Genomic DNA, 23,750 nt, shown 5'->3' with positions numbered 1-23,750 from the left:
GGGAAGTCAGCTTTGAGATTTGATGGTAGGATGACATTATTTTGAGCAGTGGCTGTCTTAGCCTTCTAGAGGTAAACATCACTTTGGAACAGACACCAAGGTTTCAGAAGACAATGAATGCGCTTCAGTGTCCTCATCACACATTTGTCATTTGTCAAACATGCAATGAATCCAGGAGCCCTGACGGGGCTTTGGGTGTCTTCCTCTCTGAACTTTCCACACCTCGTTCCCTGTGCCAGGTAAGGGGTATCATTGTGAGGTGCTGCAGCTGATCACAGACAGCTTCCTGCCTTCCTTTAGGGACTGAAGCCTGCCTGTCTCCCTCCTGTTACCCTGGCTCAGGAGTGGGACTCTCCAGCTTTGGCCTCTGAACCTTGCTGATTCTGTGTCTTGGTGGGAAGATTCTCTCTGCCTCTAGGTGCTAAGCATTAACTTCTGCTACTCTACCTCTGGATGCTTCCACCTGCTCCTTCTGGAGTTTTCACTTAGGCTCTGCCATTTGCAATTGACCTTGAGCAGTTTACAAGATCATTCAAGGTGTTGAGCCCCCTTCCTTGTCAAGAGAAAGTGATCTCAACTCACTCTGCCAGCTCCCAGCTCTCATGGGAATAAGAGAGAAGGAAGGAGAAAATGAAGGAAGGAAGAAAGGGAAGGAGGGAGGAAGAATGGGTGAGATTGTATTAGGATAGTGCACATCAAAAGAGAGAGTGTACGGGTCACAGAGTACTGATGAGGGAGACAGGAGCTAGCCTGCTCACACAAGACATGTCCTCTGTACCTTGCTGGTTTAATCTGGTCATTTAGTCAATAACTATTTCCTGAGCCCCTACCTGGGAAGATAAATCCAATGAAAGCACCTGTTGTTAGGGATTTCCTAACAGAAACTAATCTTCGGGCAGAAAAGGTACAAGCAGACTTATCCAGTGTTGCCACACTGTGCCACCCATGGGTCAACCTCTTTATGTACTGGCCGACCAACAATGTGATGACTGCCCCCTGCTGGCTGGAGTGTGCTCTGAGAGGAACCGAATGACTGGCTCTGTGAGCTGAGACTGTCTCTCTGCTCTGAGTGGCCTAGAACAGGGTGAACTGGAAGGCACAGTGATAGAGACAGGGGTACTAGTTATTAGCCACTGCCAATAACAGGTATAACTGTAAGCTTTATTAATGAGCCTTGTATAGAAGTTGCCCCAGTCAGTCACAGGGAAACTGCAGAGAACCTTTTCTTTCCTGCCCCATTTAAGTAAAACCCAGGGACACTTGGATGACAGATCAATGAACTCAGCGCTCCAAGCTTACATGCACTCGACGCCTGCATCCTCACTGTGATTGCAGTTGTGATTGCCCCAGATACTCTTCCTACACTCCCATAGGCTCAGTTCTGACCCAGAGCACGCAACATTGTCTAGCCAGATGGTCCCAGAACCTAAAGGAGCAAGGGGGAAGAGAAGACAGGATTACAGTCAGGGTTGTATCTGGAAGCTGCTGCAGGAGTATAGGATCTCTTATACCCACTCAAGCTAGTAGGCTAAAAGTTAGTGTGGTCCCTCAGAAGGTCCCTCTTCTCTCTTTATTCTTCGTCTTTGAATTAAAGCTTACCAAATATTTATCTTTTTAATTTTTTTGTTGACAGAACTGGGGGTTGAACTCAGCTTTGCACTTGCTAGGCACTTGATCCACATTCCTAGCCTTTTTTTTTTCATTTTATTTATTTAGTTTTTGATTCGGTCTCATAAATTTTGTTCATGTTGGGCTTGAACCTCGATCTCTGCCTCCTGGATAGTTGGGATTACAGGTATGCACTCCCACACCTGTTGCTATCCAATTAGTTAATATTTAATCCACACACTAGAAAGGCTCCTGCCTGCTGTCTCACTGCCATGCATCTTCTTTTGTATCTCCCCAGACATTGAGATCTCTACACCACTCCCAACCCTTCCTCTGATGTAATTGAAAGTAGGTTATTTGATTACAGTTAGACTTCGTTTTTTGGAGGGGGAATGCACTTTGAGGGCTTTTTTGAATCCAGTAGAGTGGGTAGGGGAGTGAGCATCTGGGGAGTTCCTACAGCTGAGGAAAGTGGCCTGGTTTGGGATTTAAGTCTTTTGCTGGAGGTTGAAAGGGAAAAAAAGAGACATATATAAATGGATATTTAGCACCCCTAGACATTGTCCCCAAATTGATATTAAATAATAGATTATTTTTATTTATTATTTTTTTGCTAGTCTTGGGGCTTGAACTCAGGGCTTGGGCACTGTCCTTGGACAGTGCTCAAGGCTAGCACTAGGCCACTTGAGCCACAGCACCACTTCTGACTTTTTCTATGTATGTGGTTCCGGGAAATTGAACCCAGGGCTTTGTGCATGCTAGGCGAGCACTCTACCACTAGGCCATGTGCCCATCCCTAACTTTTATTTTTTGAAAGTAGTTGGGTTTGAACTAAGGGATTCTAGTTAGCTTGGCAGAATTTCTACTGTTCAAGCTATGTCATCAACTTCCAGATTGATTTTAATAAGTCCATACTCCAAATTCTTTTTTTTTCCTTCCTCTAATCTTTAACAGTGATCCCAGCCAAGCAACTCAGGGTTCTAGACTCCAGTCTGCCCTCTTGTCTTTTCCTCCTTCTATGGAAATCCATCCTATCTCCACCTTGCCAACACCCTTAACCACACAGCATTTGAACTCCAAGATGGGATAGATCCTGACTCAAGTCAGATGGAAAACAGACCAGCAGAGCCCTCCCTGTGAGGCCTTCACTGTCATCACCACTGGTGACAAGATGACACCTTTCACCTGGATAACCAAGCCTGGAGCTATAGTACATGTAGGTTGCTTGCATCAATACTTTTCCCTTAACCCTAGCCATACCTGCTACCAAAGGGTGTCAACCCACATCCTCGGTGCCTCCAGGAAAGAGATACTAGAGGGATTCTGGTCACTTACCACCTCCATAATTGCTCAGGGCTCGGCCACTGGAGAATCCCATCATGCGGCAGAAGACAGTGGCATCTGAGTTGTCCCAGTCATCGTCGCAAATTGTCCCCCAGTTATTGGCATAGAAAATTTCAGCCCGACCTCGGGTGTTAGAACCCACAATTCTGACAGGCAAGGACAATGTGCCTAGACAACGCATGCATGTGACAGATGAGAAAGAACCCAGGTGGCTGCCAGTGCCCATTCTTCTTGCTTAGTTTCTATAGTTTCTGCAGCTATGGAAAAGGTGGTTTCCAGCTTACCTACCATGGCTGTATAACAGTCCCACTGGCTGACTGACACTAGTACAACCCAGTTACAGCCTACATACACTTAGGACTCTGAGCACCTTGCCACAGGAGCTGAGGTCTCTGTGCACAGCTGTTCGTGCAAGTCCCATTGAACACATCTTGCTGAGTGTTGTGGAGGGGAAAAAAAGATGAAAACAGAGAAGGGAAGAAGGAAGAAAAGAGTGGAAGAAGAGATGAAGGGGTGGAGGAAGGAAGGAAAGGAGGGAGGAAGGAAGGGAGCGAGGAAGTGGGATGGAGGAGGGAGGCTCTTCTTGTGGCTCTCAGACTGTGCCACAAGAAGGCTTATTTAAGACAGGAGTCTAATGCTTTTCTAGCGGTGAGGAACTGCTCTGGGAAGTAAGACCTCTCCCCAAACACTCTAAAATTTCCCAAACAGAAGTAACTTGAAAGTACAAATGAAAGGAAACAGAAATGTTCCTTACCTGTTTGGCCCTTTTCACCCTTTACTCCTTGCTGACCAGAAGATCCTGCAGTGAGGTGAAAACACACAGTTTGAGAAAAAAAACCACCAGGGCCTGATCACCCTCCTTTGTCCTCCATGAACAAGAAGATAGCAACATGGGAAGTTAAGTGTATCTACTTCAGCTCTGCCTGACACTTGGAATGGGAGGGACTGAATGCCCCTTGATCCAGGCCTGCAGCTTTCTGCTGGTTCTTGTAGAGATGGAGTCTCCTGGCCTTTTCTGACTGGGTTGGCTTCAAACTGTGATCTTCCAGATCTCTTGAGTAACTAGGATGGCAGGCATGAGCTACCAGTGCCTGACTGAGGGACATTTTCCAGCTCAGCAACATTGTGTAGGATAGGGCATCTTCATAGAAAGATACAGTCTGTTGTGGCTACTGCCTGGGGTAAGAGGGCAGGGCACAGATGAGGTCTGTGCTCTTCCTTGTTCATGCCATTTTCTGGGCCCTGGATCATTCCCAGCAAATAACTTGCCAACTGAAGAAACAAATTTCCACCTGTTTGGGTTCTGAAACTTCCCCCACCTCCCCTATCCCTTAACAATGCAGATTAGGTGGTAAATTGTCAAGAGCTCATTATTTAACTGACACTTCTTAGTGATTATTTTCTTTTTTTTTTTTTTTGCCAGTTGTGGGCTTGAACTCAGGGCCTGAACACTGTCCTTGGACTTTCTCAAGGTTAGAGCTCTACCACTTGAGCCTCAGCACCATTTCTGGCTTTTTTCTATATATGTGGTACTGAGGAATTGAACCTGGGTCTTCGTGCATGCTAGGCAAGCACTCTACCACTAGGCCAAACTCCCGGCCCCTTCCCCTATCCCTTAAACACAGCCTGTCTCCAGAGAAATACATGTCCGAAGCCTTACCTTTCTGTCCTGGTTCTCCCTTCTGGCCAGCTGGCCCAGGGACTCCTTGGTGACCGTATGCCCCAGGCCTTCCCATTTCTCCCTTTATGCCTGCAGGGCCTGGGAACATAAAGTCCACCCCATCAATATGTGTTATGTGTGCTCTACTTCCTTTTTTTTTGGTTGTGGGGAATATACTCGGGGCCTGGGTGCTGTCTCTGAGCTCTTATTTACTCAAGGCAAGCAATCTACCATTTTGAGCCATAGGTACACTTCTGGTTTTCTGGCGATTAATTGGAGATAAGAGTCTCATGGACTTGGCTGCCTGCTGGGCTTTGCATCGAGATCCTCAGATCTCAGCCACCTGAGAGCCAGGAGGGTCTTGCTGGTTAATGAGTGACAGATGCATAACTACTGTAGGGATGGGTTGTGCAAACACTTAACCAGTATCTTCCATCTATCTGGGGTCAATTTTGGTTTTCCAACTTCCACATTAATGCTTATTGCAATGTTGCAGGTGTGAGTGGCTGGCAGAGCTCCAGAAGTTGCTGGCTCTCAGGAGATTCATAATTTTGTGGAAGTTCTGGCTACTTTGAAGGAATTTACTAGACTAATGGCAGGCCTCTGTGTTTCCTTTAGTAAACTCAAGCAGAGGAAGGGGCAGAACCTAAGGAAGGAAAGATTGTTCTAGAACCTTGTTTTAGCACTTAATGTGCTTTAAATGCAGTTTGAGTGTGTCCCACAAGGGTGTGTGTATTGGGAGCTTGGTGTGATCTTCAGTGTGGTGAGGTGGGAGGGATGGGGGTCTTGGAGAAGAGGTGCTTGGTGGGAAGTCCGGAGGCACTCTACAGGCAGTTGGGGCACTGCCTGTAGAGGCAGAGGAGGGCCCTCAGCCTCTGGCTTCCCCTCTAGTGATGTGATCTCTCCTTTCTACGTGTATTCTTACAATTATGATGCCAGGCAACACCAGCCTTCACCATGGCTGATCAGAAGCCAGCACGATGCCCTTGAATTCTCAGAAACAATGGACTCAATCATCTCTTTCCTCAATAAAGTGACCTACCTCCAGTGTTTAGTGACAGTAATAAAAATGATTAAAAATAGTACTTGTGAGGATCAGGATGCACTGTCTGAGAAGATAGAAATATTACATAATAGGTGTCAAGCTTAGGGCTGAAGAGACCAAGATGGTAATAGTAGAAATAATAATAGTAATAATGATGATGATGATGATACCCTACCAGGAGGAGAAGGGCAAGAGCTTGTGGACATGAGATGTGGGGAAGAACAGACTAGAACAGAGATGGAGATGCCCTCCTCTATGGAAGGACACAGCCCAAAGCCAGCACCTACAGCTCCAGCAATCCTGACATCTTTATTTAGCCTTTGTCATCCCGAACCCTATCTCACTTCTTCCATTTCTTGGGAAGTGAGTTCCTGCCATCCCCTGTTTTCCTTGGGAAGATTAGAGATTTGGACAATGAAGTCCTGGAGTCTCAGCCTAACTTCAGGAAGAAGGTCACTGCTGTGCATTCAAAGTCAACAGCCAAGCACGCAGGCCTTCCCATCATCATCCCGAGAAATTAAAATGAAGCCAGTCCTTTACCTGCGACTCCCGATTCTCCTTTTGTTCCCTTCTGTCCTTGGACTCCTATGATAAAAACAAAGAAAAGGGAGAGAAGATAATAAAACTTCAATATTAGACACTTTTAATCTTCGACACCCTTTACCTTTTGCGTGATTAATGTGGATGGAAAGGTACATTGGTTCTCTGTGGTTGTTTAAGACTCATCAGTAGAGCAAAAAAAGAAACAGGCTGCAGCAAAATGGAAGTGAGTATGCCAGAGCCCAATAACAATGTGTTGAATGGAATTTGGGGGCACATAGCCCCCAGTCTCAGAGGCTGGCCTCTCTGCTCATCAGTAACCTGACCTTGGATCTTGCTAACCAAGAGATATTATGGAGGAAAAATGAGAGATAATACATAAAGTCTTTTGATTTCAAAGGACTTAATAGCCACTAGTGGCATTGGAGTAGATGTTCCACAAGTATTTCCTGGGCTATTTATTGGTGTTCTGATATGGGTAAGGATCAATGTGGGTAAAAGGTCTCATGTTCAGGAAAATAGAAAAACAGTAATCATCACCATCATCATTACCATCATCATCATCGTCATCATCATCATCATCATCTCAGGAGGCCGAGATCTAAGGATCATAGTTTGAGCTACATTGGGTAGAAAAGTCTGCAACTCTTTTCTTCAATTAGCCACCAAAATAAATCCAGAAGTGGAGCTGTGGCTCAAGTGGTAGAGCACCAGCCTTGAGCAGAAAAACTAAGGGAAGGGAGGCAGGGAGGGCAGGAAAGAGAGAGAAAGAGGAATAATAGCAATAATGTGCATACTAACACTGATTCCATAGGTCTTTCCTTCACTTCTTGTCTTCTTCCTTCCTTTTTGCTTCCTTCCTTCTTTCTACCCATTCACCTCTTTATTGTACAAGCTTTCATGGAAAGTTACAGTCCCCTGAACCCTGCTAGGAATTACAGATTATAATTTGCTCTCTGAGCAACATCATAGCCTATCAAGTTTAAGGGTCACTCATTTTTTTTTTCAGTTCCTGCAAGCTTGAACTCTGGATCTGGGTGCTATCCCAAGCTTCTTTTGCTTAAGCCTAGCACACCACTATTTGAGCCAACACCATTCCACTTCTGGCTTTTTGATGGTTAATTGGAGATAAGAGTCGCATGAACTTTCCTGTCCAAGCTAGCTTTGAATTACAATCCTCAGACCTCAGTGACTAGGATTATAGGCCACTGGGCCCAGCTTCTTTCCAAGCCCTTTTTTTTTTTTGTGGGTCATGGGGCTTGAGCTCGGCCTGGGCGCTGTCCCTGAGCTCTTTAGCACAAGGCTACCATGCTACTCTTGAGCTAAGCCCCATTTCCCATTTTCTAGAGGTTAATTGGAGATAAGAGTCTCAGGTCCTTTTGTGCCTGGGCTGGCTTTGAACCTTGATCGTCAAATCTTAGCCTCCTGAGTAGTAAGGATTACAGGCATGAGCAACCACACCAGCAATTTCCCAGGCTTTTAAAAGAGCAAAAGCTGGGGCCAGGAGTTTGGCCTAGAATGCACAAAAGCCAGGGTTCATTTCCTTGGTACCACATACCTAGAAAAAGCCAGAAATGATGCTGAGGCTCAAGTGGTAGAGCTCTAAACCTTGAGAAAGTCCAAGGACAGTGCTCAGGCCCTGACCTCAAGCCCAGAACTGACAAAAGAAAAGAAAAAAAGAGCAAAAGCTGGAAAAGCTGGGTTTGGGGGATTTGACAGAAACTTGTTTCTACCAGGTGGGAGAAAGTTTTTGGTTTTCTGTTTTGCCCATCCTGTGGCTTGAACTCAAGGACTGGGTACTGTTTGAGCCTCTTTTGCTCGAGGCTAGCTCTCTACTACTTGAGCCATAGCACCACTTCTGGCTTTTTTTGTGTATGTGGTACCAAGGAATCGAGCCAGGGCTTTGTGCATGATAGACAAGAACTCTACCACTAAGCCACACTCCCAGCCCTAAGAGAAAGTTTTGCTAAGTATAGCTTCTTACTTAGTCAAGTGTGGAGAATGTTTCCCCTCAGAATGAATGAAATTTTATTTTCTTCTGTCAGTGGAGAGGCCTCTCCTCCCGCATGAGGCACAAAGAGATAATTGGTTCTAAATGAGTTGGAGTGTGGCTAAGGGATAGAAGTAGCATTATGGTAACTGAATCGGAATTTACCCATCAGTCACTCATTGGTAGAGTCAGATAGAGGAAAGGGTAACCTAGATTTCTTTTGGATTATACTCTATATTATCCTATACAATAAAATGCTGTTATTCCATACAACAAAATATTGACATGCATAATTTTAGACTCTGATTTTGGAATGAGCTCCCACAGCCTATGTATTCTGAGAGCCTGTGTGTGGGCCAAGGGTTTTCCCATGAGCCTTTGTTTCTTTGGCTACAAAGTAGTGAGAATAAGCTGATATGTACAGAGAGGAAATAAGACCATGGGAGCCACAAGCTTTGAGCACAGTGCCTGGTCCTGAGGCACTGGTAGTAATAAAAGAACCTCTTATTTTTTGTAATTAATGCACAACAATAAAATCTAATTGTCATCTAGGTCAAGTCAACACACCATTAATTTCTCTGTTTTCATTCTAATCATCTAGAGTGTCTCTTGAGAGATTAATGATTTTATTTACAAAATGGGAAATGTATCCATTTGAAAATGAAGCTGGATATATCCAAACTGGGCAATCACCATGGTAACTTTTGTTTGGGGAATACCAATGTTCTGACATTGATGGGTGGCAAAATCGTCTAGGATCAGGAGTCTGGGTGCTCCCATCTCCCTAATCATCCAAAAACCTTCAAATCTAATCTTTCCTGAAATTCATTAGCTTATGATTCCAGCAGAATTATGACCTTGTGGGAATTCCCTCTTGAGAGGTCCTAGTGGATCCCCTTTGTCCTGTCAACCAACTGCTCTTTGATAAACACAATCCATTTGGTAGGTGGTGTATTTGATTTTATATCATCTGATTGTTATGTATGTCCTAAATTTAAAATATAATTCATCAATGCGAAGGGCTGACGTTGTCCATCCAAAAAATTTATATTCATGATGACTTATATAGCTATAACCCTTTTATAGTAATTATGTATTTATACTTCATCATGTTTCCTTGGGCAGCTAGAGTTAAGGAGTAAACCCCTACACTTAGACTAGCTGATATCTCTCACTTGGACAGGTTGACAGGAAACTCCATAAAGGTACTCAATAGATACACCACAGACTTGGTGATTTGTAGGAAAATTGGTATGGAATCTGAGGAAGTTACTAAGAACTATTATAGGGCTGAGAACTTGACAGTTCCTGTTCTGAATGGGGAAAGCTATCACTCCTGCTCCAACCCTTTCTGAACTTGGACAGAGGGAGAAAGTTTTTTAATAGTCCTATGATCCAGGCTGCCAAAAAGGAAGACTGCCATGGCAGAGTATAGTGGATAAGACTCTAAGTCATCTCAGCCTAGATCCAACCCTAGCTGCATGCCATGTGGGCTGTTTGACTTTTGGCAACTTTCTAGAAATATCACCAGTCAGAGAGTGTACTCCATTGAGTTGTCATGAAATCTCTAGCAGCTCAAGGAATTCACAACTCCAGGAAAACCCAGGAAGGCCTAGAGGCCAAAGCTTTGCCAGGAGGCAATGATGAATGAATGAGTTAATCAACTACTTAATCAGCTAGGACTGTGAAAGCTGAGCTCTGGAATGAGTCTATAGTCCAACTCAGGGGTGATGATATCCAGCCTATTTGGCATAGCATCACCTTGTACTCTGGCAGAAGATGGGGTCCAAGCTGATTGTCCTAAGAGATCCTCGGCACACACAGCTCTATCACCATCCTGCCCTCCCCACCTCACTCTCGCCTGCCTTTTCAAATGTAGCAAAGCCATTCATTCTCCTGAGAGTTTCTAGTCTGAGAGTGTCTAACATCTGTCTCCAGTACCAGCCTGTGGAGGGAAGGCGGGAGTGAGGGAGGGGCATCATGAGGGTCCAGTGTGCAACACAGTAGCCTGGAGTTTCTAGATAAAATGAACACAATGTATGAGCATGTTAAGTTGATCAGTAGAACACACTGATGCAATGACATGTAACCTAGGTTAAATGCATGATTATTCTTCATAACCTAGACTCCATTGACCAGACAATATATAGCTTAGTCTAAGTTACATGAAGGTTTACAGTCTCCAAGACCTCCCTTAGTGTGTGGCCCGTGCTTCTGGCCTGCCATCCCCACCTCCTTGCCCAAAAGAATCTGCAAGAAATGTTTTGGACATTCCTCCAAAATCCAAGTGTTGGCCACACTGAGGTCAGCTCAGTGGTATGGAAATTGTGCATAGGTATAAAGCAGGGCCGGGATCTCCTCTCTTCCTCGAGATTGGAGATCTGGCCATGACATTCAAGGCTCTCCAGGAACTGTGAGCAGAGAAAGAATAGCCTAGAGGCTCTGCATTTAAGAAAGTCCAGCAGAAGAAACTACTCTCTTTTAATTAGGGAGCTTTAGGCAAGAATACTGAAGACCTGCTTTCTTCTATGGGCTCTCCTGTATATCCAGATCTCAAGCAAACTGCCCCCCCCAACCTACCCAGGCCCTGTTACCTGTGTCCCCCTTGCTTCCTTTCAAGCCTGAAGCTCCTGGAATCCCGGGAGTCCCTGGATGTCCTAGACAACAGACACCACAGACGCATAAGCACTAGACTGCACAGCTGTTGGGATACCCCACCCCATAAAGGATGCAGGCCTCACCTCTTGGCCCAATAGGGCCAGTGCTTCCAGGCTCCCCCTTGGCACCCGAGGGTCCCACTGCACCTGGAGGACCCGGAACACCTGGCATTCCACGTAGTCCTGAAAGTGAAATGGTGACATTAGGATTGGAAGTGGGAGGCAGGGGGCCTAACCAGTCCCATTCCCATACTCATCCTCTTAGCAAAGCAAGCCCAAAGCCAGTGGTTCAAAGCCAGCCTAGGCATGAAAGAACATGAGACTCTGATCTCCAATTAACCACTAGGAAACGGGAAGTGGGGCTGTGGTTCTTGGGGTAGGGCAGTAGCCTTGAGCTTAAGAGTTCAGAGACAATGCCCCAGCCTAGAGTTCAAGCCCCATGATCCCCCACCAAAAGAAAAAAGAAAAGAAAATCTGAAAGTGGAGGTGTGGGCTGAAGTGAAAAACCTTGGGTAAAAAAACCTACGGGAGAGCTGGAGGCTCTGAGCTCAAGCTCTAGTATTGAGTATTGGGGGGTGTGTGTGTGTGTGTGTGTGTGTGTGTGTGTGTCACACAATGGTGAAGTTGGTCTCCCAATTACTCTGGCCAGGGACACTAGCCTGGAATGATGCCCAGATTCCCTCAGCTCTTACCCTGATCACCTTTGGCTCCAGGAAATCCAGCCAAACCTACAGTTTGAATGAAGAAGGACTTTTAGCAATGTTTCCTTTGGGCTCAGCTTGCCCAAGGAAAAGGGGGCATATCCACAGGAGAATAGTCCCAGCCACATGGCCTCTTACCTGCTGGACCTGGCATCCCTGAGTCACCTTTCCTACCCTCGATTCCAGGGGGGCCCACCACCCCAGTGTCTCCTTTCATGCCTCTGTCCCCTTTGCTTCCTGAAAAATAAAAATAAAATAAAATAAATCACAAAGTCAGAATCAGGCGTGGGGGAGCAGGACCACCGAGGCGGTGGACCCACTCAATTACACATTTTGCATTGTAACCAAATTCCAAACTAAGTCTCCTTGGGTTCCTACAAGGTGTCAAAGGTGTCAGATCCAATCACTGCCATCCCTGAGAAGAAATATAAACTCTTATCAAACTAGCCAGGTGCCTGAGCATGAATGATGGTCAGTAGAAGGTCTTGCAGCCAGGCTCCTAGGGCCCCAGTCAAAACCTTGGTCCTTTCCGGCAAGACCTCAGCCTAAGTTAAACAAGTGCTGTTTGGCAACCTTCTGGGAATTATTTTTCAAAGTCTCTCAAAGTGAAATCTGAGTATTCTAGAAAGCAGATCCCAAATGCCAAGACTAGCAAAGGGCATTGGTGGAGAGGAAGAATGCTGCTCTTGTTCACCAGGAGCTCAGAAATGGGCTTCCTTGGCACCCACAATCTCAAATTTTCCCTTGTCATCAGCATTCTGGACTCATCCAACCTGTCCTCTCCTGAGTCCTCCATTGCTCCCTCCTCCCCCTCCTGCTAGTGCCTGGTGCATAGTAATTGAGGTGGCTCCAGCTGGATATAGCTCTGCGCTGCTCCCCAAGATGCAGGAGAGCTGGGGAATGGACTTTGAGGCTCTCACTGCCATCCATTCAGGATACTCTCTGAAGCATTCCCCACCCTGGACCTTGGGTATCTAGTGAGTTGTCAGCTGGAGGTAAAGGCCCAGCTCTTCAGCCCTAGGGACAGCCAGTGTGTGGTGAAAGTCCTTACTCCAAAGCCACCCTTTTGACTCTTAAATAGATAAGTTGGGATGAAATTTGTTAAAGGGATTTATGGCTCTATTCTATAATTCTGACAAACTGGTCCCGAAAAGGACATCAGCATGATGCAGGAAAGTAAGAACAGGGACATAAAGATCAAAGAGGAGAGAAATCCAGTTTTGGGGGGGCCAGAACTTTGAGGCTTGGGAGTCAGCTTTCTCAAATGGTCAGAGTCTCTTGATGGGAGACCATGCAGTGAGAAAGAACATTCATCCCTGGCAAAGGTGGAACTGGAGAGGAGTGAGTTGCAGGCTTTCTAGATATGAGCAGTTGCTGCTGTTAATATTCAGTTGGATGAATCACAAAGGGCATGGAAGTTCTCGTTCTCATGAAATGTTCAATGTTTGTGTGATGATAGATAACCCAAAATATCTGGAGTTGCTCATTACATAATGCATATGTCTACCAAAGTATCACATTGTACCCTATAAATGTGCATATTATCTCTCCATTAAAAGTAATTAACCTGAGCTGGGTGTTAGGGGCTCATATCTGTATTCCTAGATAGTTAGGAGGCTGGGAATCTGAGGATTGTGATTTGAAGTTAGCCTGGGTAGAAAAAATATAAGATTCTTGTTTCCATCTAACCAGAATAAAAGACATGGAGATGTGCCTCAAGTGGTAGAACATCAGTCTGGAGCAAAAGAGATATGGTCATAAGTTCAAGCCCCAGTACCTACCTATATACACAAACTCACACTCACACACACCCTCACAAAGGTCCATTTTCACTAATATTCAATGTATGTGAAAATGAAAATAGGAAAACTGAGATAAATGGGCTTGGTAGATAGGACATAGGCATGATGGAAGATGTGACATTGATAAAGATGCATTGCACTCAGAAACTGACCTGTTGAATTGAAACCCCCTTGTATAACTACTTACAGGCTCATGCCTATAATTCTAGCTTTTCAGGAGGCTGAGATCTAAGGATTGAAGTTCAAAGCCAGCCTAGGCAGGAGGCTGTAAGATTCTTACTTTCAATTAAGCACCAAAAAAGCTGAATGTAAAGCTGTAGAATACTAGCCTTCAACAAAAATGGTCAGGGACAGTGCCCAGGCCTTGAGTTTAAGTCCCAGGCCTCGCATGCAAGCATGCACACACACACACACACACACACACACACAACACACACACACAACACACAACACACATGCACAATAATAAAGTAAAAACAGCAACACACATGATAATAAAATAACAAAAATAAGTTTTCAATAGGAAAAAATTCAACTTGAAAAATAACTTTTTGCAGCTGAGGTCTCACAGCAGTGAGAGCTACTAAGTGAAGACTGATATTGGCCACTTGGAGAAGGGTACAGAGCTGTGACTTAGCCTACAGTGTAAAATCTTTTGTTTTTCTGCCAAGAGCCATTTGGGTATATACAGCATCATTCCAGGGCCATATATAATTAACAACACAGATTTGTCTGTCAAGCATCAGGCCATAATGTCCCACAGGCTTCATGTTCCTTATTCTGTGGAGGACTGTGCACTCATTTCCTGGGGTCATCAGTGGTTGCCAATTGATCAGTGCCAGACTGGGGAACCTATAGCAATCTCTCCCTCTTCTGCCTGTGGTCTTTTCAGAATGTTTGGCCTGCTCCACTACAGCTATAGCGCTCATCCTCAGTCAGGGTCAGCTGGACCACTGACAAGCAGGGCAATGTCACAGGGAAAGGACCAGTCCCAGACTGCAACCCAGAAATCAAAGCTACTACTTCTGATTCGGAACTTTCCGCTTATGGCTGAGAGGTGGCGTGGAGAAAGTAAGATCACTATGGCGCCATTCTGTGGATGAGGGTGGAAAGCCAGGTCAACCCCAGCATCTCTTTGGAGTGGGTGGCTCACTGCTCCTAGCCTACATGCTAGCCCTGGTTTCTCATTAAATAAGTTCTGGTCACTGTGGAAGAGGGAAGTTGGGAGAGGTGGACTGGGCTGGAGCCCTGCTTTCTGACCGCAGAAACAGCTGTTTCCTCTCTAGGCTCACTGTGGCTTTCAGGCCTACATGTGGACTGGAGGAAGAGAGGCTGGAGGGCAAGGTACTGGCTTTTCATGTGCTGTTGCTGGGGTCACCTTGAGAAAGTGGGGTCTTCCTTTCTAACCGCTGAAAGCGGAGGAGAGCCAGCTTTGGAAATTCAAAGCACCCTGCCTGGTGTAAGGATCTTGACGCGGATCCTGGGACCCCCTCCACAACTGCCCCCTGAGATTGGGGCCGTCCTGGGTGCTAAGTTATTCTCTATTCCTTGCCTCGCTGGGTCTTCCTGAAGCCAACTCACTAGTCATTCTTCCTGGGACTAGAGCAAATTCCTGAGCTAGAGCGAATCATTTCTCTCTCCCATGTGTCTTTCAAATATCCAAGGTCTCTGATGCAGTAGGCCAGCGCCACTTGTTTCTTACCAGAAGGGTAAAGAGGTTTAACAATTTTTCTTTTAGGTATGATGTTGCACCATCAACACATCATATATTCCATGTAGTTGGTCCCCATTCGAGATGAGAAACAGAAGGCTCGGAGAGGTAAAGTCACTTTCCCAAGTTCACACAGCTAATGAGTCATATTACAACCCAAATCTGTCTGAAGTCTTTTGCCTTTTGATCTTGCAGAATACCTTTTACAATTACTTATAAAAGTTATCATTTCTTTACCGTGAGGCAGACAGTTTGAAACATCTCTAGCTCTTAAAATGTCCTGCAAAGTATATCGCTTGATTACTATTCTTCTCTGAGTTGAGGAACTTAAAGCTTGGAAGGATTAAGACTATTCCAGACCTTCAAGATCAGAATTACTGGACATTCAGAGCAGACTCACGAGCCCAACATGCATTTCAAGCAAACACTCAAATGCTTTACTTAGGCATGGCACACAACCCTCAGACAGCGCCTGCGGTTGGTGAGAGCCTCTGGCTGCCTGGGTCCCTTGCTGGAATCAGGCTCCTTGCCCTTAGCTCCTCTTTCTTTCTGAGGTCTTAGCAGAGCCTGAGTCCCCTGAGGATTACCAGGGGTGGCAGGAGCGGCAAAGTCCTCTTTCACACTGCAGCTCTGTCCTCCTCAACAGGAAAGATGAAGGCACACTCGGTTCGCCAGGGTGTCTATAGGTGGAATGTAACCCTGAGGCCAGCTCCCTCCAGCCTGTGCATGGTTAAGACAGTCCCATGAGCCCTTACCTGGGTGTCCTATGTCACCTTTGTCTCCCTGAGCTCCAGCTTCCCCTTTGGGACCCATGAGACCCCTGTCGCCTTTGCTGCCTTTCTCGCCTTGAGGTCCTGGGATGCCTGAGAAGAGAATGTGAGTGGGGTGAGCTTCCACCATCCTCCTGGGAGAGGGGAGGCTGAAGCAGAGAGGAGGGCGGGGGGATTGGTACATTGCCTCCATTGTGTTAAGGAGGTGGATGAAGACTCAGAAGAGGGCAGTAGGGAGAATGAGGGCCTGGTTGTGGAGGTGGAGCTGTGGAGAGAACTCCTCGGGCAATGCCCCATGGTTCTCAGCAGGGGTGCAAAAGTTACCTGCAACTCCTTGCGTTCCTGGTGCACCCATGGGTCCTTGGGGACCTATGGGAAAGGAAGAAAAGGATTAGTCACTGTGGTATGGGTTTCTCAGTTAGCTGACATCCTGGTGCTCCTGAGATAGAGACCCAACACCCATGCATGAACACATACACAAATGTGTACACACTTGCATGCACACACAACTGCATGAGTGAGTACACATAGCAGTGTGGGTCCTGGCAGAGTGTGCATTCCTGCAAACTCCTTGGAACACATCCCAAACACAAGTGAAGAGGAAAGGCCTCAGAGCAAGACAAGTGGATTTGAATCTGCAGCTCTTCCATCTGTAGGTGGGGTGATTTTGGAAAGTCTCCTGTGCCTCCATTCTCTCCTCTGTGAGATGGGCTATGAGAATTGGTTCTTTGCAGGGATGCAGTAGAGCACCAGTGAGCGGGATGAAAGCGGAATTGAGAAACAATAGTTCCTTCCAGGATGGCTGAGGAATGCCAGGGTAACATGCCCAGCATGGTCTGGAGCTGCTCTTGCTTGGATGGGAGAGGATGGGAGCTCTGTTAGAGAGCAAGGCTTTGAATGTATGAAGGGAAGTTGAGGTACCCAGGAGGGAGAATGAAGGAGACAAGGGATAGGAGAAGGAAGCATTAAGGAAGGCCCATTAGGAGAGCCTACATTTTTCCAGCTTTTCCTGATGATCTCAGGGTTGGGGGGGTGGGCTCTGGGCTCACCCACCCCACGGCTCCACTGCAGCCACCATGGCCTTTCTCAGTCCTCTGTGCATACCGAGGAGCAAATGACAGTCCAGGCTGTGTCCTTGGATAGCTCTGGACCATCTTTTGGAGTTGGCCTCTCTGCCTAGCTGCAGCCTGGATTGCTCTGGGAACCCAGCCTTGATCTCGTTCTCTCTAGGATGAAATTATAGAGCAGTCTTCTCTGCTCTATAATGCATGCAAACATGCATGGATATGAGTGTGTATGATGTGAGTGCAAATATGCAAGTATATATATCCTAGCAGAGGATTACAGTAGCACAAAACCTAGATATATAAAGACATAGAGGATGAGGCTAAATGAAAGATCTCCAGCATATGGAAACAAGAGCTTTATATTGTGTGATTGTGGTTCTTAGTGTACTATGCTATTTCTTTTCTCTTTTGTTGCCCTTTGGTTAATCTCATATTATTATAGTATCTGACTTTGTTATCTGTCATACTACATATATGTTTATTTGGTTATTTGAAATAGGAAAGGGAAGGGGGGAAACAAGATGAAGGGAGGGGGCGGGGGAGGATGATGGGGACAAAAACATGAGAAAGGTTATCAATGTGTGAGAAGTAATGCACCTTCTATCTGGCAAATACAACTGAAACCCCTCTATAATTACAATAAAAAAAGATGCAAGTGCGTAAGTATGTGCACATGTGTGAGTATATAGCTCTCTAAGTGTGTGTGAAATGAATGTGTGATCATGTGTATAGATGTGTTTATACACGACACTGTGTGAGTGCATGAAGCCACATGGTTGTGCAAGAGGGTATGTGGTTGTGTGAGTGTGTGCGTGTGTGTGTGTGTGTGTGTGTGTGTGGAGATATCTATGCATATGCCTCATTATACTATATCCTTTCTTTCCCTTTCCTGTTGTTTAAAACCCGAGGAAAGCCCCTTTGAGGTGTTCTTTGGGATTTCATGTATTAAATTCCTTTCAAAAGTCCATTCCTGGAAGTCAGTTTTGCCACTAATGAGTTTCCCGGTATTTCCCTTCTGCCTCCTCAGTCTGGAGGCTTAGTGTGGTGATTTGTTTGCCTTTCTTCCTTATAAATCCACTGCCTCTGCTCTAGACTGAGTAAAGGTCTTCGTGACTGCTTCTTTTTCTGAGGCTCAGCGCTGGGAAACCCAGATGAGTTGTCCGTGAGAGCCGAGCGGACTGCTTTCAGGTTTGAATTTTCTTGACTGAACCATGGTTGGCCATGCATATGATGACTGAGCATGCCTAGGCTACAGACTGGAAAATGGAAACTAGTACATTTTTAGCAATAAATCCTGGGCTTTGAGTCATGATCTGGGGGTCAGATATCAGCCAGGCCCAGCTGTCAGGGTCACAAAACAGAACAGTGGGACTCAAGTTCCTGTTGGACTAAGGAACCTGACTCTCCATGATGACTGACAGGTCACCTGCAGCCTTCGCTTTCTGGGCACAGAGGGCAAGCCGGGAGTGCCCATAGCCCTCCAACCTGGTCTTGCCAGGCACCTTTGTTAGCACCATCCTCATACTGCACCCAGCCCTTGCCACTGAGATGTGGATTGTCCCTTTACCTCACAACACATCCACGGGTTCCTGCCAGCCAGCTACCCTCATTCAGACCCATCCCAGCCTTTAGACTGTGGTGGGAGTTCATGTCCACAGCCTGTGGCTGTCACCAAGAAAGCCTGCTGCATGTCCCGAGCCCAGCCAGCCTCTCCTCACCTGCCTCTCCTTTGATTCCCGGTGGGCCCTGGGGTCCTGGGAGACCTGTGTTGGAGGGAGAGGTGATTTAGATCACTGTCTGGAGAGGAAGGTAAAAGAATACAAGGACAGGAGACAGAGACCATACCTGAGGCTCCATCACGTCCTGCATCTCCCTTTGCTCCCTTCTCTGCAGGCTGCCCAGGAAGACCAGGGATGCCAGGCGCACCTGTGGCTCCCTTCGGACCTGGAAGATACCGGGAAGAGAAGCATAGATGTCAATGTCTAAACCAACAAGGTGAGGTGACTCTACTCATGCAATGATTCACACAACAAACTCCCTGAGCACCAAGCACAAGCTAACTTGAGTGGAATGACAAAAGAAAAAAAGACAAACTCCTCCCTATAAGAAGTCAGCAGCATTGGCTCACACCTATACCTTTAGCGATTCAAGAGGCTGAGATCTGAGAACTGAGGTTCAGTGATAGCGCTGGCAGAAAAATCAATGAGATTTTTATTTCCAATTAACCAGCAAAAAGCCAGAGGTGGAGGTGTGGCTGAAGTGGCAGAGCACCAGCCTTGAGTGAAAAAGCTCTGAGTTCAAGCCCTAGTAGTGGCATGCACACACACACACACACACACACACACACACACACACACACACACACACACACAAAGCCAAAAAGGCAAGAAAGGAAAACATAGACACATGGTATCTTCTGAGGGAGTCTGGATCAGAAACCTGAGTTTCAGTACTACACACTAGCAAGGTATTCTTGAGCCTCTGAGTCCACATCAGTAAGGTGGAGTGTCTGCCAACGAGTCAGAGCTGCTCTTCAAGCCCACCGTGGAGACCTGCCGTGACAAACATATGCCCACAAGCTCTGGGCCGATGGAACCTGCAGGTTAGGAGCTGCCCTACTTCTCCAAGGCCTGTTTTGCAAATGGAGCTTTCCTAAGCTTCACAACATTCTGGGTGGGTGTGGATATCCCATGTCCCAGACCACCGAGGAGGACAGTGATATTCCAGGGTGCTGGAGATGTGTCTGAGGCCACACACGGAAGGTTGGTAGGATTCAGATCTCCCAGAAACGAAGCCTGAACCCAGGCAAGGCAGCCAGCAATGGGGCCCTCTGGGAGCTTTCTAGCTCAGAGCAGCGTCTCTGTGTAGTTTGTGAGACACAAGATTGTGTCATGTGTTCTGGGATAGTGGAGAAGTAGAGAGGATAACCCTTCACTTCTGCACAGGGCCCTGCTGATAGAACTCTGGAAGAAATTACTGGAGCTTGACAATGAGCCCCAACAAGCCAGCTAGAAGCCCTGGATCAGAGTCTTCACTGGCCTAGCCATTTTCCTCTTCTGTAATGCAGGCATAGCTGTTCCCCTTCAGGAGGAGAGACCACGAAAATGATGGGCATAATAGAAGAAGGGCCCCTGGTGTGCTTATCAGCCATGATCACAAGGCCAGACCTAAAGAGCTCCAGGCCAGGAGATGGGCTACCCTTTCAGGGCTGGAGGTCCTGCCCCTGCCACTTCAGTGCTCACTTCCTGACTGTCTGGACCCAGATCCCAGAGGACCTTCCAGGGTGAGCCCCTAGGGTGCTGCACTCATGGATGAGTGCCTCTTAGGCAAGTCAGGCTACAGCTCCTCTTGCCTGGTTTCCTTGACATCAGTCCTCCCGATCAGACTGCATCATCTCAAGCAAGCCATTGTTCTTCCAGCCTCAGTTTACCATATCTGTGAAACAGCAACAGCTTCACAGTGTCAGAAAAGCATAGAGGAAGAGTGCCTTGGGTTTTCTAGGGGTTCTCTGCCAACTCTACACCCAACTCTAGGCCTGTCTAATCCCTATCCTGCCCAGTCTTTCATCCATTTCTGCTTCCTATCAGTCTTTAGGCACTTCCTCCAGGAACCTTCCCTTGCCTGGGGATGAGACGCTGCCACACCTCCTTGCAGAGGACTCGGGCCACACTGCAGAGCTCTCATTGGGCTGTAACCACTTCCTGCTCTGCCTGCCTTAAACAGGAAGATCAGCAGGCCAGGGCATTGTTGGTCTTCTAGTCTGTATTCCAGTGCTAAGATGGGGCCTCCTCCTCTACAGAGCTTTCAGTATGTGGGGTTTTGTTGTTAATGTTTGGTTTGGTTGGGTTGGGTTGGATTGGGTTTTGGAGGTGTGGAGGAAGGACAGACAAGGGAGGCGAAAAGACAAGTAGGTACCATAATTCACCTCTTTTCAGCTTGGCTAAAGTGCTGTCTAGTTCCTGCTCACCCCTGACTGTGTCTGAGTGGAAGTTGTCCCCATCCAAGGCAAACCAGGCTGAGTGTGTGCATCTCATGTCCTCCTGTGTGTCTCCAGAGGAGTGTATTCCCAGAGCGAGAGCTCTGACCAGGCCAGACAAGCCATGAGGAATAGGGAGAGAGACCATAGTCTCCTCAGATGGTGCAGGGTGGGGTGGGACTCTGGAAAGGCAAGTGATTCCTGCAGCCCAAATGCCCCCTCCCTACAACCACAGGCATCTCTGGGTTTCTGCCTCTGCTTTCTAGGCTCACAAAAAGGGAACAGGAAAAGAGAGAAAGAAACAGAGACAGGGAAAGTTAGAGACTAAGAGACAAGGAGGCAGAGTTAGAGAGTTAATATACAGAGTTGAGCCTGTGCTTCTTCAGACTTTGAAATTAGGCAACCCTGGGTTGCAAATACTCAGGAAAAAAGTGCCTGTGTATCGAATATGTACAGTCTCGTTTCTTGTCACGATTCCCTAAACAACACGGTGTAATAACCATTTACATAGCATTTACATTGTCTTAGATATTATAAGTCATCTAGGGGTGATTTAAAATAGACCAGAAGATATATATAATTTTTATGCAAATGGCATGCCATCTTATACAAGGAAGAACATTTGTATATTTCTGCATTCATGAGGGTCCTGGAGCCAGTCCCCAAGGACTACAGAAAGACTAGTGTATTCACAGAAGGATAAAAACCATGGGAAATCTTGCTCTGTATCCCAAAGACCAGGCCTGGGTCTGGATTGGAGCACTGAGCCTAGAAAAGGTGGTGGGGTAGAAATTGAAGGTGAGACTAAACCCACTGAGTTGAGAAAAGATGTTAATTTTTCTGCTTTTAGGAAAGGAGCTAACACTCCTCAATTATTCCAGTAACAACAGGCTAGCCACAATAACAACAGTAATAATGATAACAACCCTACTAAGTGCTGGCTGTGTGTTAGATCCAGAGTTAAGCCTATTACATTTATTGTGTGATCTGACCCTCATCCATGTCACAGGGCAGGGTATACAGCTCAGAGAGTTTAAGCAATTTGTTCAAGGCCACCCAGCTCATGAGAGACAGAGGCACAGTTTGACCCTGAAGTTACACTCATCAAGTCCTTTCTACTGTCCTGTACAAAGTTGATTCAGAGTCCTTCCAGGCCACAGGGTGACCTAAGCCATCAACATATTAGAACCTCAAGGGACCAAGGGGTTCTGTCCTAAGAGTGTCAGGAATATTTTATTCTTGGAGTGAAGTTTTTAACCCCTCCGTGGGAGGGATGCGACAGGAGTGTGAGGAAAATGCATGTACGTGTGTGTGTGTGTGTGTGTGTGTGTGTGTGTGTGTGTACCTGTGTGTGCCTGTGTGTGACCCAGCACACCTATGGGCTGAGGGAGGAACATGGCAAACAGGAGACAGACCTTTGCTAGAAAGCAGTGTGAGCAGCTTTGGCATGTTATCATTTTTCCATCTCATAGCAATCCTGTGATGTGAGCCCAACAACCAAAGTTCAGAGATGTTAAACTACTGGCCCAAAGTCACATAGCTAGTAAGAATTAAGCCTGGGTTTAGATCTCAGATCAGCCTGATTTCGCAATCTATTTGCTACAATCTTTTTTCTTATTCTCTCCTGCACGCACGGATATACACATACACACACACACACACACACACACACACACACACACACACACACACACACACACACACTTTCCCATCATTATAATCATCTAGGAGATATGAACCATGTATCCAGGGAAGAGAGAGCAGCACCCACAATTAGCTTGGGGCAAGAAGGGATCATGGGGGATAGGGAGAAAGGCTCCTTACAGACAGCTGGGACATCTAGAGCAGCAGGAGAAGAATGGTGCTTTTGCAGTAGTCTAGAAAGATGAAGTTTAGAGAGGAAGAAGGGAGACATTTCAGGCAAGAAGGAGGGCAGAGGCCTAGGGCTGGGAATCAAGATGGAATCAGGGATGTGGTCAGGAAGCTGATTACCATTCAAAGGTGATCTGGAGTCTGGCTGAACAGGGTCGCAGAATGACACAGCCCACAAAGCCCTGGAAGGAGGGTTTGGGGAAGGGATAGAATGGATCAGAGAGGAAATTAACCAACCTGGGGGTCCTCGTTCACCTTTGATCCGGAATAGCTCTGTTGAGGCAAGAAAAGAGATTTGCAGGCTCCACCATGGAATCCCCACACCATCGAACAGCTCCTAGGCTCTGCATTTGAAATCTGAGCACTCTCTCCCACATGGAGAGCAGAGGCTTTGGTAAGACTGGGAGGCTTTGAACCACGGGATCCAAACACCTGAGTACGTTAGGAGCTGGCCCTTAGAGAAACCAGATATTCAGATGTGACTAGAAGTCTGCTCCCAGGAATAGAACTTCTCCAAACAGAAGTTCAGATGTTCCATGTGCCTATGGCATTGCCCGCTACCAACTGGCAGAGGCTCCTGGAATTACACAGAATGGCTTCTGCCTCTTGGTCCACATAGTTCCCTCACCTCTCTGGTACAGAAGAGACATAGGTGGTACTTGAGCCTGACTCCATCTATCTGCCCACTACTATAGCCTGAGCTCACATCCCAGCTCAGCCTTCATCCTTGCTCCCTGGAGAGGCTGCAGGCTCTGGAGACATTTGCTATCCAGAATCCTGTATCTTAGATTTAGCCATGGGCTCACTCTCTCAAGCCCCCACTCACTGGGACACAGGGCTAAAGCTCCAATTCATGGTGTCACTCTAGGGCATTCTGTCCACCCTTTTAATCGTTCTGAATTAGTCTGGGGTCTTTGAGGCTCAGACCTGGCCTAGGACTGGTTGCTTGTGGAGGCACATTTAGTTTGGATTGGGACCTGAGCTCGTCAGTTCTTGACTTCACCATT

General features: G+C 46.6%; 1 protein-coding gene across 1 annotated transcript in view; it reads right to left on the bottom strand.

Moving 5' to 3' along the window:
* Positions 1–1,140: 1,140 nt before the first annotated feature.
* Positions 1,141–23,750, bottom strand: part of Marco (macrophage receptor with collagenous structure) — a 35,482-nt gene continuing 12,872 nt past the window's right edge. The window contains exons 4-17 of the mRNA XM_090342936.1: positions 22,981–23,016; positions 18,741–18,839; positions 18,614–18,658; positions 16,153–16,197; positions 15,814–15,921; positions 11,684–11,782; positions 11,537–11,572; positions 10,929–11,027; positions 10,782–10,844; positions 6,198–6,242; positions 4,613–4,711; positions 3,707–3,751; positions 2,944–3,120; positions 1,141–1,426 (exon numbers count right to left, since the gene is read on the bottom strand). Of these exons, the coding sequence (XP_090199062.1) occupies positions 1,296–1,426; positions 2,944–3,120; positions 3,707–3,751; positions 4,613–4,711; positions 6,198–6,242; positions 10,782–10,844; positions 10,929–11,027; positions 11,537–11,572; positions 11,684–11,782; positions 15,814–15,921; positions 16,153–16,197; positions 18,614–18,658; positions 18,741–18,839; positions 22,981–23,016 (1,127 nt within the window). The 3' untranslated portion in view covers positions 1,141–1,295. The remainder of the gene's footprint in view (positions 1,427–2,943; positions 3,121–3,706; positions 3,752–4,612; positions 4,712–6,197; positions 6,243–10,781; positions 10,845–10,928; positions 11,028–11,536; positions 11,573–11,683; positions 11,783–15,813; positions 15,922–16,152; positions 16,198–18,613; positions 18,659–18,740; positions 18,840–22,980; positions 23,017–23,750) is intronic.

The sequence above is a fragment of the Megascapheus bottae genome, chromosome 12 (assembly GCF_031878675.1).
Source record: "Megascapheus bottae isolate mThoBot1 chromosome 12, mThoBot2.hap1, whole genome shotgun sequence".
NCBI classification, from domain to species: Eukaryota; Metazoa; Chordata; class Mammalia; order Rodentia; family Geomyidae; genus Megascapheus; species Megascapheus bottae.
This window is presented reverse-complemented; position numbering and strand designations above follow the sequence as displayed.